Source organism: Littorina saxatilis, linkage group LG13 (genome assembly GCF_037325665.1).
Source record: "Littorina saxatilis isolate snail1 linkage group LG13, US_GU_Lsax_2.0, whole genome shotgun sequence".
NCBI lineage: Eukaryota > Metazoa > Mollusca > Gastropoda > Littorinimorpha > Littorinidae > Littorina > Littorina saxatilis.
Genome location: NC_090257.1, coordinates 24,917,906 through 24,937,905, shown reverse-complemented (window position 1 = coordinate 24,937,905; position 20,000 = coordinate 24,917,906). Strand labels below are relative to the sequence as shown.

The following is a 20,000-nucleotide window of genomic DNA, read 5'->3' as shown; positions in this document are numbered from 1 at the left end:
GAAACGTAGTGCTATCACTGACTTCATCGTCGACCATGATGTTGACATTATGTTCATAACAGAGACCTGGCTCCGTGAGTCAGGGGACGAGAGCAAATGTGCAGACCTGACCCCTCCAGGATACAGGCTCTTCTCGTTTCCGCGTCAGGTTGGTACCACTGCCAAGCGCGGGGGTGGGATCGCTGTGATTGTGAAAGATCAGCTTGCTTCCCTTGGTTGTGTCACTAATGATTTTTCTTTCCCCCACAGGTCTTTTGAAGTTGTTCAGTTGTCAGTGATTGTGAATAAACAGCGCCTTCAGCTGTTCTGTGTGTACCGCCCCCCTCCCAGTAGAGCCAACAAACTGACACACTCCCTCTTCCTCGACGAGCTCCCGGACTTTGTAGAGTATGCTACTACATGTGATGGTAGTTTGCTACTCACAGGTGACTTCAATGTACACTATGAGAACGTGTCAGATCCAAAGACGAAAAAGTTCAGAGAACTGTTGCAAATGTTCGACCTGACTCAGGCCGTTGACCAGCCTACGTTCTTGCGTAGCACCCACACTCTGGATCTTGTGATTTACCGGGACAGTGACTATCTTGTTCATACTACAGAGTGTTGTCATGACTTGACCTCTGATCATGTGACAACTCTATGCCGTCTTGATGTTCCAAAGCAGAAAGTTGTTCCTCAAGTAAAGTCAGTGCGTTCCATTCGTGCTATTGACAAGTCTGATTTTTCACATGATTTAGCTAGCATCGTTGTTGATGATTTGTCTGTCTCTGACTTGAACAAAAACCTAAGGATAGTCTTAGACAAGCACGCTCCTGTGCAACAGCGGAAGGTGCGCCAGCGTCCGCCTACCCCTTGGTATAACTCCGTTGCTCCGGAGCTTCAACAGTTGAAACGTGAGCGGCGTCAAGCTGAGCGACGCTGGGCATCTTCCAAGCTGACTGTACATAAGCAGATTTATGACGCCGCCAAGCAGAAAGTCATAGATTTTGTTGATGCCGCCAAGACCACCTTTTATTCATCCAAGGTCGCAGCATCCTCATCTTGTAAAGAGTTGTTTAACACTGTCACCACCATGCTTGGTAAAGCAAAACAGGTAATTCTTCCAACTGTACATGACATGTCTAAACTGCCAGATGTTTTTTCTAAGTATTTTCATGAAAAGATTTTGACCATCCGCAACAGCTTCGCCCAGCATAGCGACTCAGACCGCTCTCCCATTTTTGTTGGAAATTCGTTCTCTGTTTTCACCCCAGTCTCTGAAGATTTTGTTCGTAAACTCATTGTGAAGTCTGCCAAAACGTCCTGTGACCTCGACCCCCTTCCCACCCCCCTCCTCTGTGATCACTTAGACATCCTTCTACCCACCATCACTAGAATACTGAACGAGTCCCTTTCCACTGGCACCGTCCCCTCAGATTTCAAAAAAGCTGTCATTAAACCCCTTCTGAAGAAAAGCTCCCTCGACCCCAACGTACTTAAGAACTACAGGCCCATCTCAAACCTTCCCTTCCTTTCTAAAATCCTAGAGAAGATAGTCCTAGACCAGCTCTCCTCCCACCTCTCTGCCAACAACCTCCTCACTCCGCACCAGTCAGCTTACCGCATGGACCATAGCACAGAGACCGCAGTCCTTAGTATCCTCAACAACATTTTGACTTCCTTAGACGATAACAAAATTTCCCTGCTCCTCCTGTTAGACCTTTCGGCCGCTTTCGATACAATTGATCATGAAATCCTACTGTCCCGCCTTGAGCACACTTTCGGCATCCAAAATTCAGTTCTAAATTGGTTCAGATCCTATCTCTCAGACAGAACAAATGTTGTAATTGAAAACGACGTCCCATCCCAGGAAACCTCCCTCCTTTTTGGCGTTCCCCAGGGCTCTGTGCTCGGGCCCGTGCTGTTCATCATGTACACCTCCCCTCTGACTGACCTCATCGACAGACATTCCGTTTCCCACGAAATGTTTGCTGACGACACTCAGCTTCAGAACTCAGCGACTCCCTCAGAATACGCCCAGATGACCACCTCCCTTCAGTCTTGCATTGCTGACGTTGAACTCTGGATGTCCACTAACAAGCTTAAACTTAACTGTGAAATGTGACAGAAGCCATTCGTTTCACCAAATCCTCCCTCTCCTCCTCTCTCTTTCTCCCTCCTTCTATCCCTTTGGGCAGCAGCACTATTGAATTCTCAGACTCCGTCCGTGATCTTGGCATCTTTCTTGATAGCGATCTCTCCATGAAACACCATGTTATGAAAGTCTGTCAGTCCGCTTACATCGAGCTTAAGAGAATAGGTTCTATCCGCCCATACCTTACCGAAGATGCCACCAAGACCCTTGTTTCCTCCTACATTCTTTCTCGATTAGACTACGGAAATTCTGTTCTCATTGGCTGTCCTCAGTCTGTCATCCATCCTTTGCAGCGTGTTCAAAATTCTGCAGCCCGGCTTGTCTGCAAAGCCCCTCGGTCCCAGTCTTGTTCCCCCTTGCTAAAGAAACTTCATTGGTTCCCTGTAGAGCTGAGAATCCAATATAAGTGCTGCTGTATCTGCTACAAAATAATATCTGGCTCAGCCCCATCCTACCTGTCTGACCTGTTCACACTCTATACACCCTCACGATCCCTCCGCTCCTCTTTAGACACTAGAATATTCCGTCTATCTTCTTTTAGTCGCAAACAGCACGGCCAGAGAGCCTTCTCCTACTCTGCTGCCGTTGCGTGGAACTCTCTCCCTTACTCTATCCGACACTGCCAAACATTCTGTTCCTTCAAATCAAACCTTAAAACACACTTCTTCACACAGTATTTTGATTAATTTTATTTCAACATGGTGCAGTTTTGAATCAGGTGTTTGAATGTTTGAATGTTTTGCCTGTGTTAGTATGCTTGCAGCTGGTATTGATGTAGTGTTTCGTTGTTCACTTGTGTGCTGAATGCTGCTGCACATGCTTTTTTGCTTTGCTATTGTATGTATATGTATGTTTGTCATTGTAAAGCGCTTAGAGAATGTAAAGCGCTCTATAAATCTCCCATATTATTATTATTATTATTATTAGTGCTTTTGTGAACAAGAAACAATTGACAAGTGGCTCTATCCCATCTCCCCCCTTTCCCCGTCGCGATATAACCTTCGTGGTTGAAAACGACGTTAAACACCAAATAAAGTAAAGAAAGTAAAACGTGGGAAAGGACCATCGCTCCATGGGCACACATTACAAGATCAACAGCCAGACTGCATTAATGCTACTGACCTTATCACGTCAAGGTGCACGGAGCCCCTACGGGTTTCAATGATGCTTTAGGCAGATATCCGTTGCAAATTCGGGGTAACACCCGGGAACAAGCCCCTAATGATTTAACCGTGAAGGCGTAAAACGACATCATCATCACAATTACGTTCTCAGCCTGACTGCAAACCCTGAACCTGTCACTTCTCTCGAAGACAAACCCGGTGACAGATTATTTCGCGCACTGTAGCGCACGGTGCCTGAAGTTAGACTGATACGTACCTTGCTGGTGATCAATGTTGTTTTACGCCCTCGCGGTGAAACCATCCGGGGCATGTGCCCGCTGACACCTTACTCAACAGCTCGGGCGTTTTATACCATAAAACACCCCTTTAACCCCTTGACTGCCTTAAGACGGGTTTACCCGTCATGTGCCTGTGCATCCGCAGCGCCTTAGGACGGGTAAACCCGTCTTCTCCGTTCAGGAATTTTCCAGAAATGCTGCGTCACTACTAGCCAATGGCTTAGTACGTTACCTCATTCTCATGACTAAATATAACTGGTGACCCGATTTTGCGTCTGAAGGCTATTTTCGGCCTTGGCAGCGGGGAGGGGGGGCTGAGAAGGGGAGAGAAGGCTCGACTTGTCAAAATGGCTGACGGCGACAATCGACCTGGCCCTAGTAGGCACAAACAAAAACGCTTTGACGCTACGGGTGCTGCACCAGGTCAGTTGTATACTGCCGAACAAGTTGCTCAAATGATAGTCAACCCTCCCTTTTAAGACCCTGTTTTCTTAGACTTTCTATTCATAACCTCTGTAAAGTTACCCCCATTTTAAGACTCCCTCCTTTTTAAGACCTGATTTTGTCAGAATTGTTGAGGTCTTAAAAGGGGGGTTCCACTGTGGTGCCACGCGAGGGAGACTTGGGGAGGGCGGTTGGTAAACACACGTGATCATCAGGGGACAGTATTCAGAGTAGACTAAAAGATGGATCGGACCTCCATTGCGTTCCCTCTTTCTTTCAAAGGCCAATGAGTTTTATCGATACTCTTCAGCATTAATGGCCATACCATGTTTATCGTAATTCCCCAGCTTTAATGGCTGTACCATTTTCATCGTTACTCTCCAGCTTTAAATATTTGCCATTCCATTTTAATATATACTCTTCAGCTTTAATGGCCATACCCTGAGAGGCTGCAGGCCGATCCAGCCCAGGCCTGTGTCTGCCCAGTACACGTTGTTGCTCAGCCAATCCACAGTCACGTGACCAACACTTGGTGACGTGCCCACGTGCGCGTAGACACCCCCGCCAATGGTCGCAGGGTATACAAAAATCGTTTTCCGAGCTCGATCACTAAGAAAAAAGGCAAAGACAAAACATTGAAAACGCTTAGAACGAAAACATAACAAGAAAACTTGTCATCCAAGGCAAGTAAGAGGATGTCGACCATGCTCTGAAATACTGGTCTCACCATTGGCTGGTCGATCGTCCGATTGTTTTGACATATAGGAGCTAGGTTTTCTGGTTTATTAGCTTTCTGTAGCAGGGACATTAACGACGCCGTCATGGAATTTTGGCGTAAGGCTGATTTTAGACAGCTTTTCAGTAGAAAGCCAATCTGAGTATTTGTATTATGAAATATTGTTTATATGTGTACCTGGTATGGATGGAAAGATAAAAGAATGTTAAATCATGTATTGTGCATCGTATTTTAGAGAATATTTCTCATTGAGAATGTAATACTTAGTCTAAAGCACAAAAACATCAACATCGCCAAGAATCGAGTTTCGCCAAAATTCCACGACGACGACGTTTTAGAGCTATACATATCTTCAATCAATTTCCGACTGACAAACAGTCCCCCAGGTAAGCTTTAAGGAAACAACACTGTCAGTTTTGGGGAAGTTGTCCCGCTTGATGGGTGCATGAGGCAAACCCTGATTAATATAGGAAAAAGAACACGGCGACAATGGCTTTCGTCACAGGCACACTACTTCCCATGTAAACACAATTTCACCATCTCAGATCTGGTCAGGCTTTTACTTGGGGTCAGACTTACCATCCACTTTGTCACACACCAAAAACCAGATCTGGTCAGGCTTTTACTTGGGATCAGACTGCCATCCACTTTGTCACACACCAAAAACCCAGATCTGGTCAGGCTTTTACTTGGGGTCAGACTTACCATCCACTTTGTCACACACCAAAAACCAGATCTGGTCAGGCTTTTACTTGGGATCAGACTGCCATCCACTTTGTCACACACCAAAAACCCAGATCTGGTCAGGCTTTTACTTGGGGTCAGACTGCCATCCACTTTGTCACACACCAAAAACCCAGATCTGGTCAGGCTTTTACTTGGGGTCAGACTTACCATCCACTTTGTCACACACCAAAAACCCAGATCTGGTCAGGCTTTTACTTGGGATCAGACTGCCATCCACTTTGTCACACACCAAAAACCCAGATCTGGTCAGGCGTTTACTTGGGATCAGACTGCCATCCACTTTGTCACACACCAAAAACCCAGATCTGGTCAGGCTTTTACTTGGGATCAGACTGCCATCCACTTTGTCACACACCAAAAACCCAGATCTGGTCAGGCTTTTACTTGGGATCAGACTGCCATCCACTTTGTCACACACCAAAAACCCAGATCTGGTCAGGCTTTTACTTGGGATCAGACTGCCATCCACTTTGTCACACACCAAAAACCCAGATCTGGTCAGGCTTTTACTTGGGATCAGACTGCCATCCACTTTGTCACACACCAAAAACCCAGATCTGGTCAGGCTTTTACTTGGGATCAGACTGCCATCCACTTTGTCACACACCAAAAACCCAGATCTGGTCAGGCGTTTACTTGGGATCAGACTGCCATCCACTTTGTCACACACCAAAAACCCAGATCTGGTCAGGCTTTTACTTGGGGTCAGACTTACCATCCACTTTGTCACACACCAAAAACCAGATCTGGTCAGGCTTTTACTTGGGATCAGACTGCCATCCACTTTGTCACACACCAAAAACCCAGATCTGGTCAGGCTTTTACTTGGGGTCAGACTTACCATCCACTTTGTCACACACCAAAAACCAGATCTGGTCAGGCTTTTACTTGGGATCAGACTGCCATCCACTTTGTCACACACCAAAAACCCAGATCTGGTCTGGCTTTTACTTGGGATCAGACTACCATCCACTTTGTCACACACCAAAAACCAACAGCCTAGATGCTCTCTGTCCCGTCCACAGAGGGACTTGTTTATGAATTAATTTAGGTAAATAATTCTGAATGCGACTCGCTGTGAGCTTATCTGCAATAGCACGTTATTAAGTACCTCTGACTATGAGGGGTGGGGGGGGGGTGTCAAGCGGGGTGGGGGTGGGGGTGGGGTGTCATGAGGGGTGGGGGGGGGGTGTCAAGAGGGGCGGGGGTGGGGTGTCAAGAGGGGCGGGGGTGGGGTGTCAAGAGGGGTGCGGGTGGGGTGTCAAGAAGGGTGGGGGCGGGGTGTCAAGAGGGGTGGGGGCTCAGCTAATCCCAACAATTCCAACTTACCACAGCAAGCAGTCAAGGTGTTGTTTTTGGGCGTGAGTCAATATAGAAGGATTGTCCTATCTCATGTAAAAGCCTGACCAGATACTGAGAGTGTGAGCCGAAGGGGTGTCAAGAGGGGTGGGGGCGGGGTGTCGAGAGGGGTGCGGGTGGGGTGTCAAGAGGGGTGCGGGTGGGGTGTCAAGAGGGGTGGGGGTGGGGTGTCAAGAGGGGTGGGGGTGGGGTGTCAAGAGGGGTGGGGGCGGGGTGTCAAGAGGGGTGGGGGCGGGGTGTCAAGAGGGGTGGGGGTGGGGTGTCAAGAGGGGTGGGGGCGGGGTGTCAAGAGGGGTGCGTGTGGGGTGTCAAGAGGGACGGGGGTGGGTTGTCAAGAGGGACGCGGGTGGGGTGGCTTTTAAAAAAAATTAATTCATTAAACAATTATAACTTACCACAGCAAGCAGTCAAGGTGTTGTTTTTGGGCGTGAGTCAATATGGAAGGATTGTCCTATCTCATGTAAAAGCCTGACCAGATACTGAGAGTGTGAGCCGAAGGGGTGTCAAGAGGGGTGGGGGCGGGGTGTCGAGAGGGGTGCGGGTGGGGTGTCAAGAGGGGTGCGGGTGGGGTGTCAAGAGGGGTGGGGGCGGGGTGTCAAGAGGGGTGGGGGTGGGGTGTCAAGAGGGGTGGGGGTGGGGTGTCAAGAGGGGTGGGGGCGGGGTGTCAAGAGGGGTGCGTGTGGGGTGTCAAGAGGGACGGGGGTGGGTTGTCAAGAGGGACGGGGGTGGGGTGGCTTTTAAAAAAAATTAATTCATTAAACAATTATAACTTACCACAGCAAGCAGTCAAGGTGTTGTTTTTGGGCGTGAGTCAATATGGAAGGATTGTCCTATCTCATGTAAAAGCCTGACCAAATACTGAGAGTCAAGTCATTCAGAGAGGATAAATGAGGGCAATGAAAGTATTCTTCAGCGCTTTTGAACTGTTACTTTGTCAATCAATCAATCAATCAATGAGGCTTATATCGCGCATATTCCGTGGGTACAGTTCTAGGCGCTGTGCAGTGATGCCGTGTGAGATGAAATTTTATACGGCCAGTAGATTGCAGCCATGTCGGCGCATATTTACCTTTCACGGCCTTATTCCAAGTCACACGGGTATGGTAGACAATTATTAATTGTGCCTAAGCAATTTTGCCAGGAAAGACCCTTTTGTCAATCGTGGGATCTTTAACGTGCACACCCAATGTAGTATACACGGGGGGTGGTTCGGACACCGAAGAGAGTCTGCACACAAAGTTGACTCTGTGAAATAAATTTCCGCCGAACCTGGGATCGAACTCGCGCTGACAGCGGCCAACTGAATACAAATCCAGCGCGCTACCAACTGAGCTATATCCCCGCCCCTAGAACAGAACAACTCTTTGTGTTGGGTTCTTCTTGGAAAAATAAAACCCACGACAAATCATTCAGCCACACATTACAAATGATAAAAGAGAAAGAAAAGAATCCACAACAAAACAGAGAAGAACAAGTATAAAAAAATAAACTTATCATGATCTAGTCCATGATCTCCAATCCATGGGAAACAACCGCTTATTTGCATTGTTAACGATACACGAGTTGTGTCCCTTAGAGGACTCCGGCCCACAAGCGCGAGGCAGAGAATAGCCAACTTGCACAATACCCCGCTTGGATAGTTCTCGGGTGCGAAAGATAAGGAAGGTTCACTTCCCTGCGGGTACATGTTTTGCTCTCAAGAGTTATCGTTCCTTCCATAAACTACAATCACTGATCTAAGTTTTGCTTAGTGCTTGGGTTCTTGGTGTTATGTCTCAGTTAAATGTATGCTTTGTATGCTTGTTGATTTGTGCTAGTTTATTTTATAATGAATTTGTAAAGAGCCTGGAGCCAATTGATGGGACTCGCGCTATAGAAAAGTTATTTATTATTATTATTATTATTATTATCTAAACAGTGGCTACCGAACGGCAGAATTTTCATGCGATTGCAAGTACCAACCCTTGCAAAAATGCCTCAAAGAAAGAAAAATAAAGAGAGAGAACGAGAGAGAGAGAGAGAGAGAGAGAGAGAGAGAGAGAGAGAGAGAGAGAGAGAGAGAGAGTGAAAGAGAGAGATAGAGAGAGAGAGAGAGAGAGAGAGAGAGAGAGAGAGAGAGAGAGAGAGAGAGAGAGAGAGAGAGAGAGAGAGAGGGGAGACATGGACAGTGAGACAGAGAAAGAGGGGGGGGGGGGGGGGAGAGAGAGAGAGACCGACAGATAGACACAGACTGAGACATACAGAGAGAAAGAGAGGACAGACAGAGAATTTAGGAGAGAGAGGGGGTGGGGAGAGACAGAGAGACAGAGAGAGACAGAGAAACAGAGAGACAGAGTCTGGAGTCTGGATGGTTTATTGATTGGGCCTTGGGCCCATTTCAATTCGGGGTGTACACATTTTCATCATTCATGCTTCATGAAAAATAATCATGTAATATTAATCATAATAAAATAAATCATCATCATCGTAATGACAGTCGACATGACGACTGTGGAAACAGGCATTTACAACAGCAAAACGTTTGGAAAAGGACAGTAATGCATCAGCACAAAATCCAGTCTCTGTCGCACTTCACTCATGTCTCTCTGTCCTCTTTCCGTCCATCCATCCATCCATCCATCCAGACAGAGAGACAGAGAGAGACAGAGAGACAGAGAGACAGAGAGAGACAGAGAAACAGAGAGACAGAGACAGAGACAGAGAGACAAAGAGACAGAGAGAGACAGAGAGAGACAGAGACAGAGACAGAGAGAAAGAGAGAGAGAGAGAGAGAGAGAGAGAGAGAGAGAGAGAGAGAGAGAGAGAGAGAGAGAGAGAGAGAGAGAGAGAGAGAGAGCTTTTGTTTAGTGTGTTACTTTTTGTAACCTCTTGACAACAAGTCAGTTTCGAAAATAAAATCATCGGAGAAATATTATGAAAGAAATTATAGAAACAAACAGATACACTGGACAAATACCTGAACAATAGGTACTTCCAGGCGAAATGCACAGCAACGCTCTCCAATTCGTGAAATTGGAAGTCAGAACGAGAGAACTGTGGTAACTCATCAGCAGCAAGCCACTCCCTCGTCCCTGAGAAGTACGTCAAAATGCTTGTTTGGTTTACTATCAATGTTGTGTTGTCTTCAAAACCTTTTAAGAAAAAAAGAGTTCAATATGAGTTATATTTTCCTTGAATTGTATGAGGGAACATAAACACGCTGAAGTACACTCACACACACATGTTTGCGCGTACAAAAGCGGGCACGACAGAAACGATTGAACACACGCTCGCTCGCGCGCACACACACACACACACATACACAAGCGCGCGCGCGTTCCGCTGCAATTTACTTACCTTGTCCTTGTGAAAGTTGATTCAAAATGAATGACGAGAAAAGAACACACGCCAAACACACCCCCATCGTGTACCTGTACAACTTCAAGCCTTTCACTTTATCTTTCTTTTGTGCCAAACATACTATGCAGTAGAAACAGATACAGGAACCAACCAATTCTGCAGTTACGAAAACCCGCCTTCACCCTAAAATGTGTCTGAATTAAATCTTATTTCGGACACAGACTGGTTTTACAGTATCATATCAAAGTTCTCAGAAAACCTGACGCCGAGCAACCGTCTCATACTTGAGAAATGTAGAATCAACTTTGTAAACACGTTAACTTCAACAGTGACAACCTGTACTTTTGCTGGTCCTATATACGTGAAAGGAAACCGTGTGTTTTGAAACCTAGGATCGACTTCTCCCGTGTGGCTTGATGTAATGAGACTGCATGTGTCAAACACAGCAACAAATACAACAGCTCCTCTCATGTACAGTGGAACCCCCCTTTTAAGACCTCCATAAATCTGACAAAATCAGGTCTTAAAACGGGGGGAGACTTAAAAAGGGGGTACATTTACAAAGTTTATGTATAGACAGTCTAAGAAAAGAGGGTCGTAAAAGGGAGGACGTCTTAAATTGGGGGGATCTTAAAAAGGGGGGTCCCACGGTATACGCAACGCATGAACCCACAAGAACCATGCATGCAAGCACTTCTACAGCTTTCCTGGTATCAGTGCCGTTAAAGGAAGGCGGAAAAATGCGAACAATTAAAAAAGAAGATCAGGACAGTATGGCAATAGGTGCTTAGATGATTACTGGGGTGGAACAGAGGCGGCCATCCAATCGGATTCTCGTGCGAAAGCTCACTAACAGTAACACCCCTATCACACACAGACGCTGCTTCTACTACGTTGTAAAATTGTCCGAGAGCGTGGCCAATCATGGGCCAAACGTGGGAGGATCTCCATGACCGTGGTTTGATCGGGGTGGGGTCGGGAAGCTGCACGCTCTCCCCACGCTTGTGCAAAATTTGGGTCGTGGCCAACAGAAAGCGTGGCAAAGTCTTATTAAGAACTTAGCGGGAACGCCATTATCGTACAAGCAGCGTGGTAGCATCGTGGTGAGATCTCTGTGGTCGTGATTAAACCACCATCAGGTCCGTTCATCTTCGAAGGTGGGGGTATAATCGCCGTCATAATCCAGCACATGGCAAATAAAAAAAAAAACTACATCAAGACTGTACTGCGCCACGACCCGGCTACGCTCGTTTTGTGCAGTTCAAAATAAGCGCAGGGAGAGCGTGCAGCTTCCCGATCTAGCAGATCCCATCCCAACCAAACCACGCTCATAGAGATCCTCATACGTTTGGCCCACGATTGGCCACGCTCTGGATTGTGACGGCGATATGCCCCGATTTCATAACTTTTTCAGATCGGAGTGATCGGCATGGTCGTGGTAAGGACGTAGAGCTGTGTGACGGGGCCCAACGATCTCGGCAGCTATTTCTCGGAACCTGATACAGTGATAGTGCACTTAATACCCTTCGTTCGGCTGCACTGGAGTGCCCCTTGTAAGACAAGGTCAAAATCTGAGGGGGAAAAACGGGTCTGCAAAGCAATAGCAAATTTTAAATATAATTAACTCACATTATGAATTAAAAAAATCAGCCACAAAAAATGGCTTGAAGGAATGGAAGCATACAAAGGAGAGTGTAATTATGCTTGTGGTATAGTTATACGTCTCACCTTGGGATGTCTTTGAAAGGGTGACTCCGCCGTATTCATGCACATACTCATAGCATCAATCAGCTCTTGCCTTACACGCGTGAGTTCTTCTTCTCGAACAGGGAAGGGAGGGGTGTCAAGAGGGGTGCAGGTGAGGTGTCAAGAGGGGTGCGGGTGGGATGTCAAGAGGGGTGGGGTGGGGTATCAAGAGGGGTGGGGGCGGGGTGTCAAGAGGGGTGGCGGCGGGGTGTCAAGAGGAGTGGGGGTGGGGTGTCAAGAGGGGTGCGGGTGGGGTGCCAAGAGGGGTGGGGGTGGGGCGTCAAGAGGGGTGGGGGCGGGGTGTCAAGAGGGGTGGGGGGGGGTGTCAAGAGGGGTAGGGGTGGGGTGTCAAGAGGGGTGGGGGTGGGGTGTCAAGAGGGGTGAGAGCGGGGTGTCAAGAGGGGTGGGGGTGGGGTGTCAAGAGGGGCGGGGGTGGGGTGTCAAGAGGGGTGGGGGTGGGGTGTCAAGAGGGGTGGGGGTGGGGTGTCAAGAGGGGTGAGAGCGGGGTGTCAAGAGGGGTGAGAGCGGGGTGTCAAGAGGGGTGGGGGTGGGGTGTCAAGAGGGGCGGGGGTGGGGTGTCAAGAGGGGTGGGGGTGGAGTGTCATGAGGGGCGGGGGTGAGGTGTCAAGAAGGGTGGGGGTGAGGTGTCAAGAGGGGTGAGGCTGGGGTGTCAAGACGGGCGGGGGCAGGGTGTCAAGAAGGGTGGGGGTGAGGTGTCAAGAGGGGTGCGGGTGGGGTGTCAAGAGGGGTGGGTGTCAGGGGAGATGGAAGTGTCTGATGAATGGGGGTTTGTCAGATGAAATTGTAATCGGAATTCTTTCTGGACGTTTTGCAACCAAAGGGGAAATAAACAAAAGAGCGTATGCTATTCACTAGGACATTCATCTTGCGTCCCTGAATAATTCTTGTAAAATTCTGGACAGACATGGGGTGGTTCGCAAGTTTGCCTGCAGAAGCCCTGTGGCTTTGAAGCAACTAGAGACCTGGTGCACACGGGGTACGTACTCCCCCTTGCAACCTGAAACTATTAAAAGCATACTTCTTCCTAAGTACACAGTTAAGCTCACCGTCTCGGTTCTTGCCAGGCTTTTACATGAGATAAGTCCATCCCTACACTTGGTCACATACCAAACATGTACAGTCTGTAAGCTCCAGTGAGCTGTGGACATTTGTGGGTGAGTTAATGTCGTAAATACCACTGGTGGCTTTTTAACAACTCTAACAAGCAGTCAGGGTGTTTGTTTTTGGTATGTGACCAAGTGGATGGATAGTCTTATCCTATATGAAAGCCTGGTCAGATCTGAGATGGCGAGCCAAACAGTTTTCACGAGAAGGAGTGTGTCTTTAAGACATGCTAAAGTTAGTGTTGCTGTTGGTGAGCCAAACAGTTTTCACGAGAAGGAGTGTGCCTTTAAGACATGCTAAAGTTAGTGTTGCTGTTGGTGAGCCAAACACGAGAAGGAGTGTGCCTTTAAGACATTTTAAAGTTAGTGTTGCTGTTGGTGAGCCAAACAGTTTTCATGAGAAGGAGTGTGTCTTTAAGACATGCTAAAGTTAGTGTTGCTGTTGGTGAGCCAAACACGAGAAGGAGTGTGCCTTTAAGACATGCTAAAGTTAGTGTTGCTGTTGGTGAGCCAAACAGTTTTCACGAGAAGGAGTGTGCCTTTAAGACATGCTGAAGTGAGTGTTGCTGTTGGTGAGCCAAACAGTTTTCACGAGAAGCAGTGTGTCTTTAAGACATGCTGAAGTGAGTGTTGCTGATGGTGAGCCAAACAGTTTTCACGAGAAGCAGTGTGTCTTTAAGACATGCTGAAGTGAGTGTTGCTGTTGGTGAGCCAAACAGTTTTCACGAGAAGCAGTGTGTCTTTAAGACATGCTGAAGTGAGTGTTGCTGTTGGTGAGCCAAACACGAGAAGGAGTGTGCCTTTAAGACATGCTAAAGTTAGTGTTGCTGTTGGTGAGCCAAACACGAGAAGGAGTGTGCCTTTAAGACATGCTAAAGTTAGTGTTGCTGTTGGTGAGCCAAACACGAGAAGGAGTGTGCCTTTAAGACATGCTGAAGTTAGTGTTGCTGTTGGTGAGCCAAACAGTTTTCACGAGAAGGAGTGTGCCTTTAAGACATGCTAAAGTTAGTGTTGCTGTTGGTGAGCCAAACACGAGAAGGAGTGTGCCTTTAAGACATGCTGAAGTGAGTGTTGCTGTTGGTGAGCCAAACAGTTTTCACGAGAAGGAGTGTGTCTTTAAGACATGCTAAAGTTAGTGTTGTTGTTGGTGAGCCAAACAGTTTTCACGAGAAGGAGTGTGTCTTTAAGACATGCTAAAGTTAGTGTTGCTGTTGGTGAGCCAAACACGAGAAGGAGTGTGCCTTTAAGACATGCTAAAGTTAGTGTTGCTGTTGGTGAGCCAAACAGTTTTCACGAGAAGGAGTGTGCCTTTAAGACATGCTAAAGTGAGTGTTGCTGTTGGTGAGCCAAACAGTTTTCACGAGAAGGAGTGTGTCTTTAATAAATGCTAAAGTTAGTGTTGCTGTTGGTGAGCCAAACAGTTTTCACGAGAAGGCGTGTGCCTTTAAGACATGCTAAAGTGAGTGTTGCTGTTGGTGAGCCAAACACGAGAAGGAGTGTGTCTTTAAGACATGCTAAAGTTAGTGTTGCTGTTGGTGAGCCAAACACGAGAAGGAGTGTGTCTTTAAGACATGCTAAAGTTAGTGTTGCTGTTGGTGAGCCAAACAGTTTTCACGAGAAGGAGTGTGTCTTTAAGACATGCTAAAGTGAGTGTTGCTGTTGGTGAGCCAAACACGAGAAGGAGTGTGCCTTTAAGACATGCTGAAGTGAGTGTTGCTGTTGGTGAGCCAAACAGTTTTCACGAGAAGCAGTGTGTCTTTAAGACATGCTGAAGTGAGTGTTGCTGTTGGTGAGCCAAACAGTTTTCACGAGAAGCAGTGTGTCTTTAAGACATGCTGAAGTGAGTGTTGCTGTTGGTGAGCCAAACAGTTTTCACGAGAAGCAGTGTGTCTTTAAGACATGCTGAAGTGAGTGTTGCTGTTGGTGAGCCAAACAGTTTTCACGAGAAGCAGTGTGTCTTTAAGACATGCTGAAGTGAGTGTTGCTGTTGGTGAGCCAAACACGAGAAGGAGTGTGCCTTTAAGACATGCTAAAGTTAGTGTTGCTGTTGGTGAGCCAAACACGAGAAGGAGTGTGCCTTTAAGACATGCTAAAGTTAGTGTTGCTGTTGGTGAGCCAAACAGTTTTCACGAGAAGGAGTGTGCCTTTAAGACATGCTAAAGTTAGTGTTGCTGTTGGTGAGCCAAACACGAGAAGGAGTGTGCCTTTAAGACATGCTGAAGTGAGTGTTGCTGTTGGTGAGCCAAACAGTTTTCACGAGAAGGAGTGTGTCTTTAAGACATGCTAAAGTTAGTGTTGTTGTTGGTGAGCCAAACAGTTTTCACGAGAAGGAGTGTGTCTTTAAGACATGCTAAAGTTAGTGTTGCTGTTGGTGAGCCAAACACGAGAAGGAGTGTGCCTTTAAGACATGCTAAAGTTAGTGTTGCTGTTGGTGAGCCAAACAGTTTTCACGAGAAGGAGTGTGCCTTTAAGACATGCTAAAGTGAGTGTTGCTGTTGGTGAGCCAAACAGTTTTCACGAGAAGGAGTGTGTCTTTAATAAATGCTAAAGTTAGTGTTGCTGTTGGTGAGCCAAACAGTTTTCACGAGAAGGCGTGTGCCTTTAAGACATGCTAAAGTTAGTGTTGCTGTTGGTGAGCCAAACACGAGAAGGAGTGTGCCTTTAAGACATGCTAAAGTTAGTGTTGCTGTAGGTGAGCCAAACAGTTTTCACGAGAAGCAGTGTGCCTTTAAGACATGCTAAAGTTAGTGTTGCTGTTGGTGAGCCAAACACGAGAAGGAGTGTGCCTTTAAGACATGCTGAAGTGAGTGTTGCTGTTGGTGAGCCAAACAGTTTTCACGAGAAGGCGTGTGCCTTTAAGACATGCTAAAGTTAGTGTTGCTGTTGGTGAGCCAAACAGTTTTCACGAGAAGGAGTGTGCCTTTAAGACATGCTAAAGTTAGTGTTGCTGTAGGTGAGCCAAACAGTTTTCACGAGAAGGCGTGTGCCTTTAAGACATGCTAAAGTTAGTGTTGCTGTTGGTGAGCCAAACAGTTTTCACGAGAAGGAGTGTGCCTTTAAGACATGCTAAAGTTAGTGTTGCTGTTGGTGAGCCAAACAGTTTTCACGAGAAGGAGTGTGCCTTTAAGACATGCTAAAGTTAGTGTTGCTGTTGGTGAGCCAAACAGTTTTCACGAGAAGGAGTGTGCCTTTAAGACATGCTAAAGTTAGTGTTGCTGTTGGTGAGCCAAACAGTTTTCACGAGAAGGAGTGTGCCTTTAAGACATGCTAAAGTTAGTGTTGCTGTTGGTGAGCCAAACACGAGAAGGAGTGTGCCTTTAAGACATGCTAAAGTTAGTGTTGCTGTTGGTGAGCCAAACAGTTTTCACGAGAAGGAGTGTGCCTTTAAGACATGCTAAAGTTAGTGTTGCTGTTGGTGAGCCAAACACGAGAAGGAGTGTGCCTTTAAGACATGCTGAAGTTAGTGTTGCTGTTGGTGAGCCAAACAGTTTTCACGAGAAGGAGTGTTCATCTAAGACATGCTAAAGTTAGTGTTGCTGTTGGTGAGCCAAACAGTTTTCACGAGAAGGAGTGTGCCTTTAAGACATGCTGAAGTGAGTGTTGCTGTTGGTGCTGCTCTCGTTCTTCGTGTTGTTTGGGACAGAGAGACATACGTTCAGCGATTATTTTGTTTCAGTGGAAAGTGGCACAAGGAACTTAGTCGATAAATATCGACAGGGGGCGGACAAATGGTTTACATGTGAAATGTGTGTATATGGGTGTGGTTCTGAAACAAACAAACCATGTGAACCCCCCCCATCCCACCGCTCGCGGGCTGAACGACTGACGCGGTCTTTTCCAGAAGAACACCGCGTGTACATAATACACAATTCGATCGCGTAGCACTGCCAATGCACATTTTCGCAACGAAAACCGTGCTACTGTTTCTTGTGTGTTAAATCTGAAAGCAATATAAGTGAACGAACAATTGAAAACTGATATCACGTTACTAAACTCCCAAAAGTAATAAATTACTTCTGACTGCGGTACACAATACGGCAGTCACCTCTGCGAATGCTGTCGAAGAATCTAACCGAAAGTAAACATTCTGGGAATCTACGCGCATCGGCCTTGACGCAAGTTCAATACTGAGCCAGTGAGCGCGCCGCGGCGAAGTTGGCCGCTGTAAGTCTCGCAGCGCTGGCTGGCTGAGCGAGTTGCGTGTCCATCCATATTAGGTCCAAGCCGCACCGTAGATCAGATTAGTAGGTGCTTGATTTTGGTATTTTGATTTTACATAACATTAAACCTTTCTTGGGGTTCATGGTCATGGCAACAGCCATAATAATATTATATCATGTATAATATTACATTTCAGCATATTTGAATTACATGTCATCATACCAAACTGTCATACATTTTTATTCCTACATCATTCTGATTGATCACAACCAAACCTACTATCAGTGGACACATCCAAATGTAAGCGCCTGTTCTTGACAACTTTTAATCGATCTAAAAATAGCAACTTGCTGGGCCCTTTGCCGCCAACAGACACTGTTTGGCCTGTAGGTAAAATGTACAATGTATTTTCTGATTTGTGCACAAAAGCTTTTTTTTCTTTTTTCTTTTTTTTAACATAACAATGTTTAATGTCACTGTATGTTTAAAAGACCATGGTCATATTTGTAAAAAAAAATGTTAAATTAGAAAATAAATAACATTTTGGTTCATGATTTTTCCTACACCTGTGCTAAAAATAAGAAATAAAAATGTCGGGTATATAAGTCACTCAAATACAGCTAGGTATGAATGGCTCGGTTTGAGTTTGTTGCAGTTGACCCTGCACAATGCGACATATCATGTTTTTGTTGAACAATTTTGACGTCACCCCTCCCATAGGGTGACGTATTTCACAACTTCCTGTGTTACACAAACTCTGTGATGACCAATTTTGACGTCACCCCTCCCATAGGGTGACGGATTTCACAACTTTCTACAGATGAACAATGTTGCCTTCACCCCTCCCATAGGGTGACGGATGTCACAACTTCCTGTGTACACAAACTGATGACGTATTTCACAACAAAATGGCGCTGCCCATGGTCAACCTCTAAACTATCCGTATAGAATGGGGGCGTCCTCGCCCCCATAATAAAGAGTTGAATAACATACAAGCCCTGTATCCCAAAGCTGACAAGTTCCCGTACACATTTTATCTCCACCTCACGTTGACATTCTTCATTGTTCACTTCTGCCAACAGCACGCACATTTTACCTCGATCAGGTTAAGTTTCCACAGATCTGCTTAGTGAGATCACATCCAATATGCACGGTCTGTTAACTTTGAAAGCTGTTCTAGTGCGTCTGCATTCGCGAACTTAAACGAGGCTAAGTTTTGCTGTCGGTGGAAGGGTTGGAATATGATCTGCGCATAGGTGCCATTGGGCGACCTTCAACCGTGAAAGCCATCCGGTTGTGTGTTTCGTTCGTGTGAATTACCCGGTATAGCACAATGCTAATTTTTTATGCGCAATTTATGTCACAAAGCAAGGTAAAGGACCGAGCAGCATTAACAACTGATATGACCAGGGATACTTGGCAGTCATAAATAGCTATGGCCAAACACGCAGGCATTCAGCCACTGGCTTTTCTCCTGTATCTTGTTACACAACCGAAAGAGCAAGTTGATAAATCTCCTTAATAAATGAATATTGCGTTGAGTTATCAGAAACACATGAAATATGACATTTGACACGGATATCTAAAGTCATTGTTCAATCTTGGTGCTATTGTACTCTCGTAGAACAATGGATGCTCGATTTGTGTAAAATGTCATACATGTATTTCGGTAGGTTACAACAACAACAAAATAAAAAAATAAAAATGCCGTGTACAATTCTTCAAGAGTTGTTCTTCAGTACTGGTGACAGAAAGGGTGAAAAGTGGTCCACATTCAAATCTCTAGTTTTGTTTTTGAAATATAGCTTTTCATAAACCAGAAATACTGTAGTATCTGATGTACATAAGAAACAAGAAATTCCTCCGAGGTAGGAAAAACACCCCCGTCAAAGGGAAATAACCTTCTCAGTTGGTGGCAGTGACTGAGTGAGAATGGTTATTTCCCTCTATAAGTCCTTGTATAATTTTAATCCACCAATAACTCCCTAACCGTGTGTTTGACTGGTCCCAATTTTTGTAAGGACCGTCTCAGGAATGTATAGAACCTGTTCACCAAGTTTGGTGACGATCGGTCCGTTCATTCTTGAGATCTATATGCGAACACAAACAAACAAACAAACAAACAAACACATCGACCGAAACCTATACACACCCCTATACCGGGTGTGTAAAAATCACTGGTTCACATTGTCGTGTTCTCGTCGTGTTGGACGGTCACATGCATATAAACAAACTGGTATAAATGAAGCAGACACAGGCATGGAGGGTTGGCGTGCCTTTATTCCGCCATGATTCTCCCAGAATCCCCAGCAACATCTTACGTCAGGGTTCTTGCATTTTGACAATAGAACACGGTTTTCAATGAGTCATAACATTACACACATGGTTCTTACATAATCTAACTGTCAATGATCGAAGCACAGTAAGTTCTATGCTGACAAAAGTCACTTTAGGAAAACACGACCATTGACTTCCTTTATGAACCCAAAGGTAACAATATCGACAAGAATGTATGCATTTGACATAACATTCATAGACAATTTCCAACTCACCAGATCTGCCAAAGAGCCTTCATTCGTGAAAAACGATGATTTTAATCAGACAGGTATCGAAAACAACCTCTTGGTAACCTGCGTTTCTCCTTCCGAGGCGACGTAACGGCGCCACATTTGTTTGTTTATGGCTGTTTATCGCGAAACAACACAGTTGAAATTTGTGTGTAAAATATCATAAAATGTGTGGCGTGTAATCTCCGAATCAGTTCGTTATCTGCGTTCGATGGTAATTCAGTCAGAGTGGAATTACTTT

At 45.9% G+C, this 20,000-nt stretch overlaps 2 protein-coding genes across 2 annotated transcripts in view; both read right to left on the bottom strand.

The window, feature by feature from the left end:
* Window positions 1-10,567, bottom strand: part of LOC138945836 (low-density lipoprotein receptor-related protein 4-like) — a 28,678-nt gene extending 18,111 nt beyond the window's left edge. The window contains exons 1-3 of the mRNA XM_070317350.1: window positions 10,159-10,567; window positions 9,779-9,953; window positions 4,421-4,589 (exon numbers count right to left, since the gene is read on the bottom strand). Coding sequence (XP_070173451.1) covers window positions 4,421-4,589; window positions 9,779-9,953; window positions 10,159-10,225 — 411 coding nt within the window. The 5' untranslated portion in view covers window positions 10,226-10,567. The remainder of the gene's footprint in view (window positions 1-4,420; window positions 4,590-9,778; window positions 9,954-10,158) is intronic.
* The window catches only part of LOC138945347 (uncharacterized), a 546,160-nt gene continuing 533,916 nt past the window's right edge, over window positions 7,757-20,000 (bottom strand). The window contains exon 6 of the transcript XR_011448969.1: window positions 7,757-8,168. The gene's annotated coding sequence lies outside the window, so the exon portion shown is untranslated. The remainder of the gene's footprint in view (window positions 8,169-20,000) is intronic.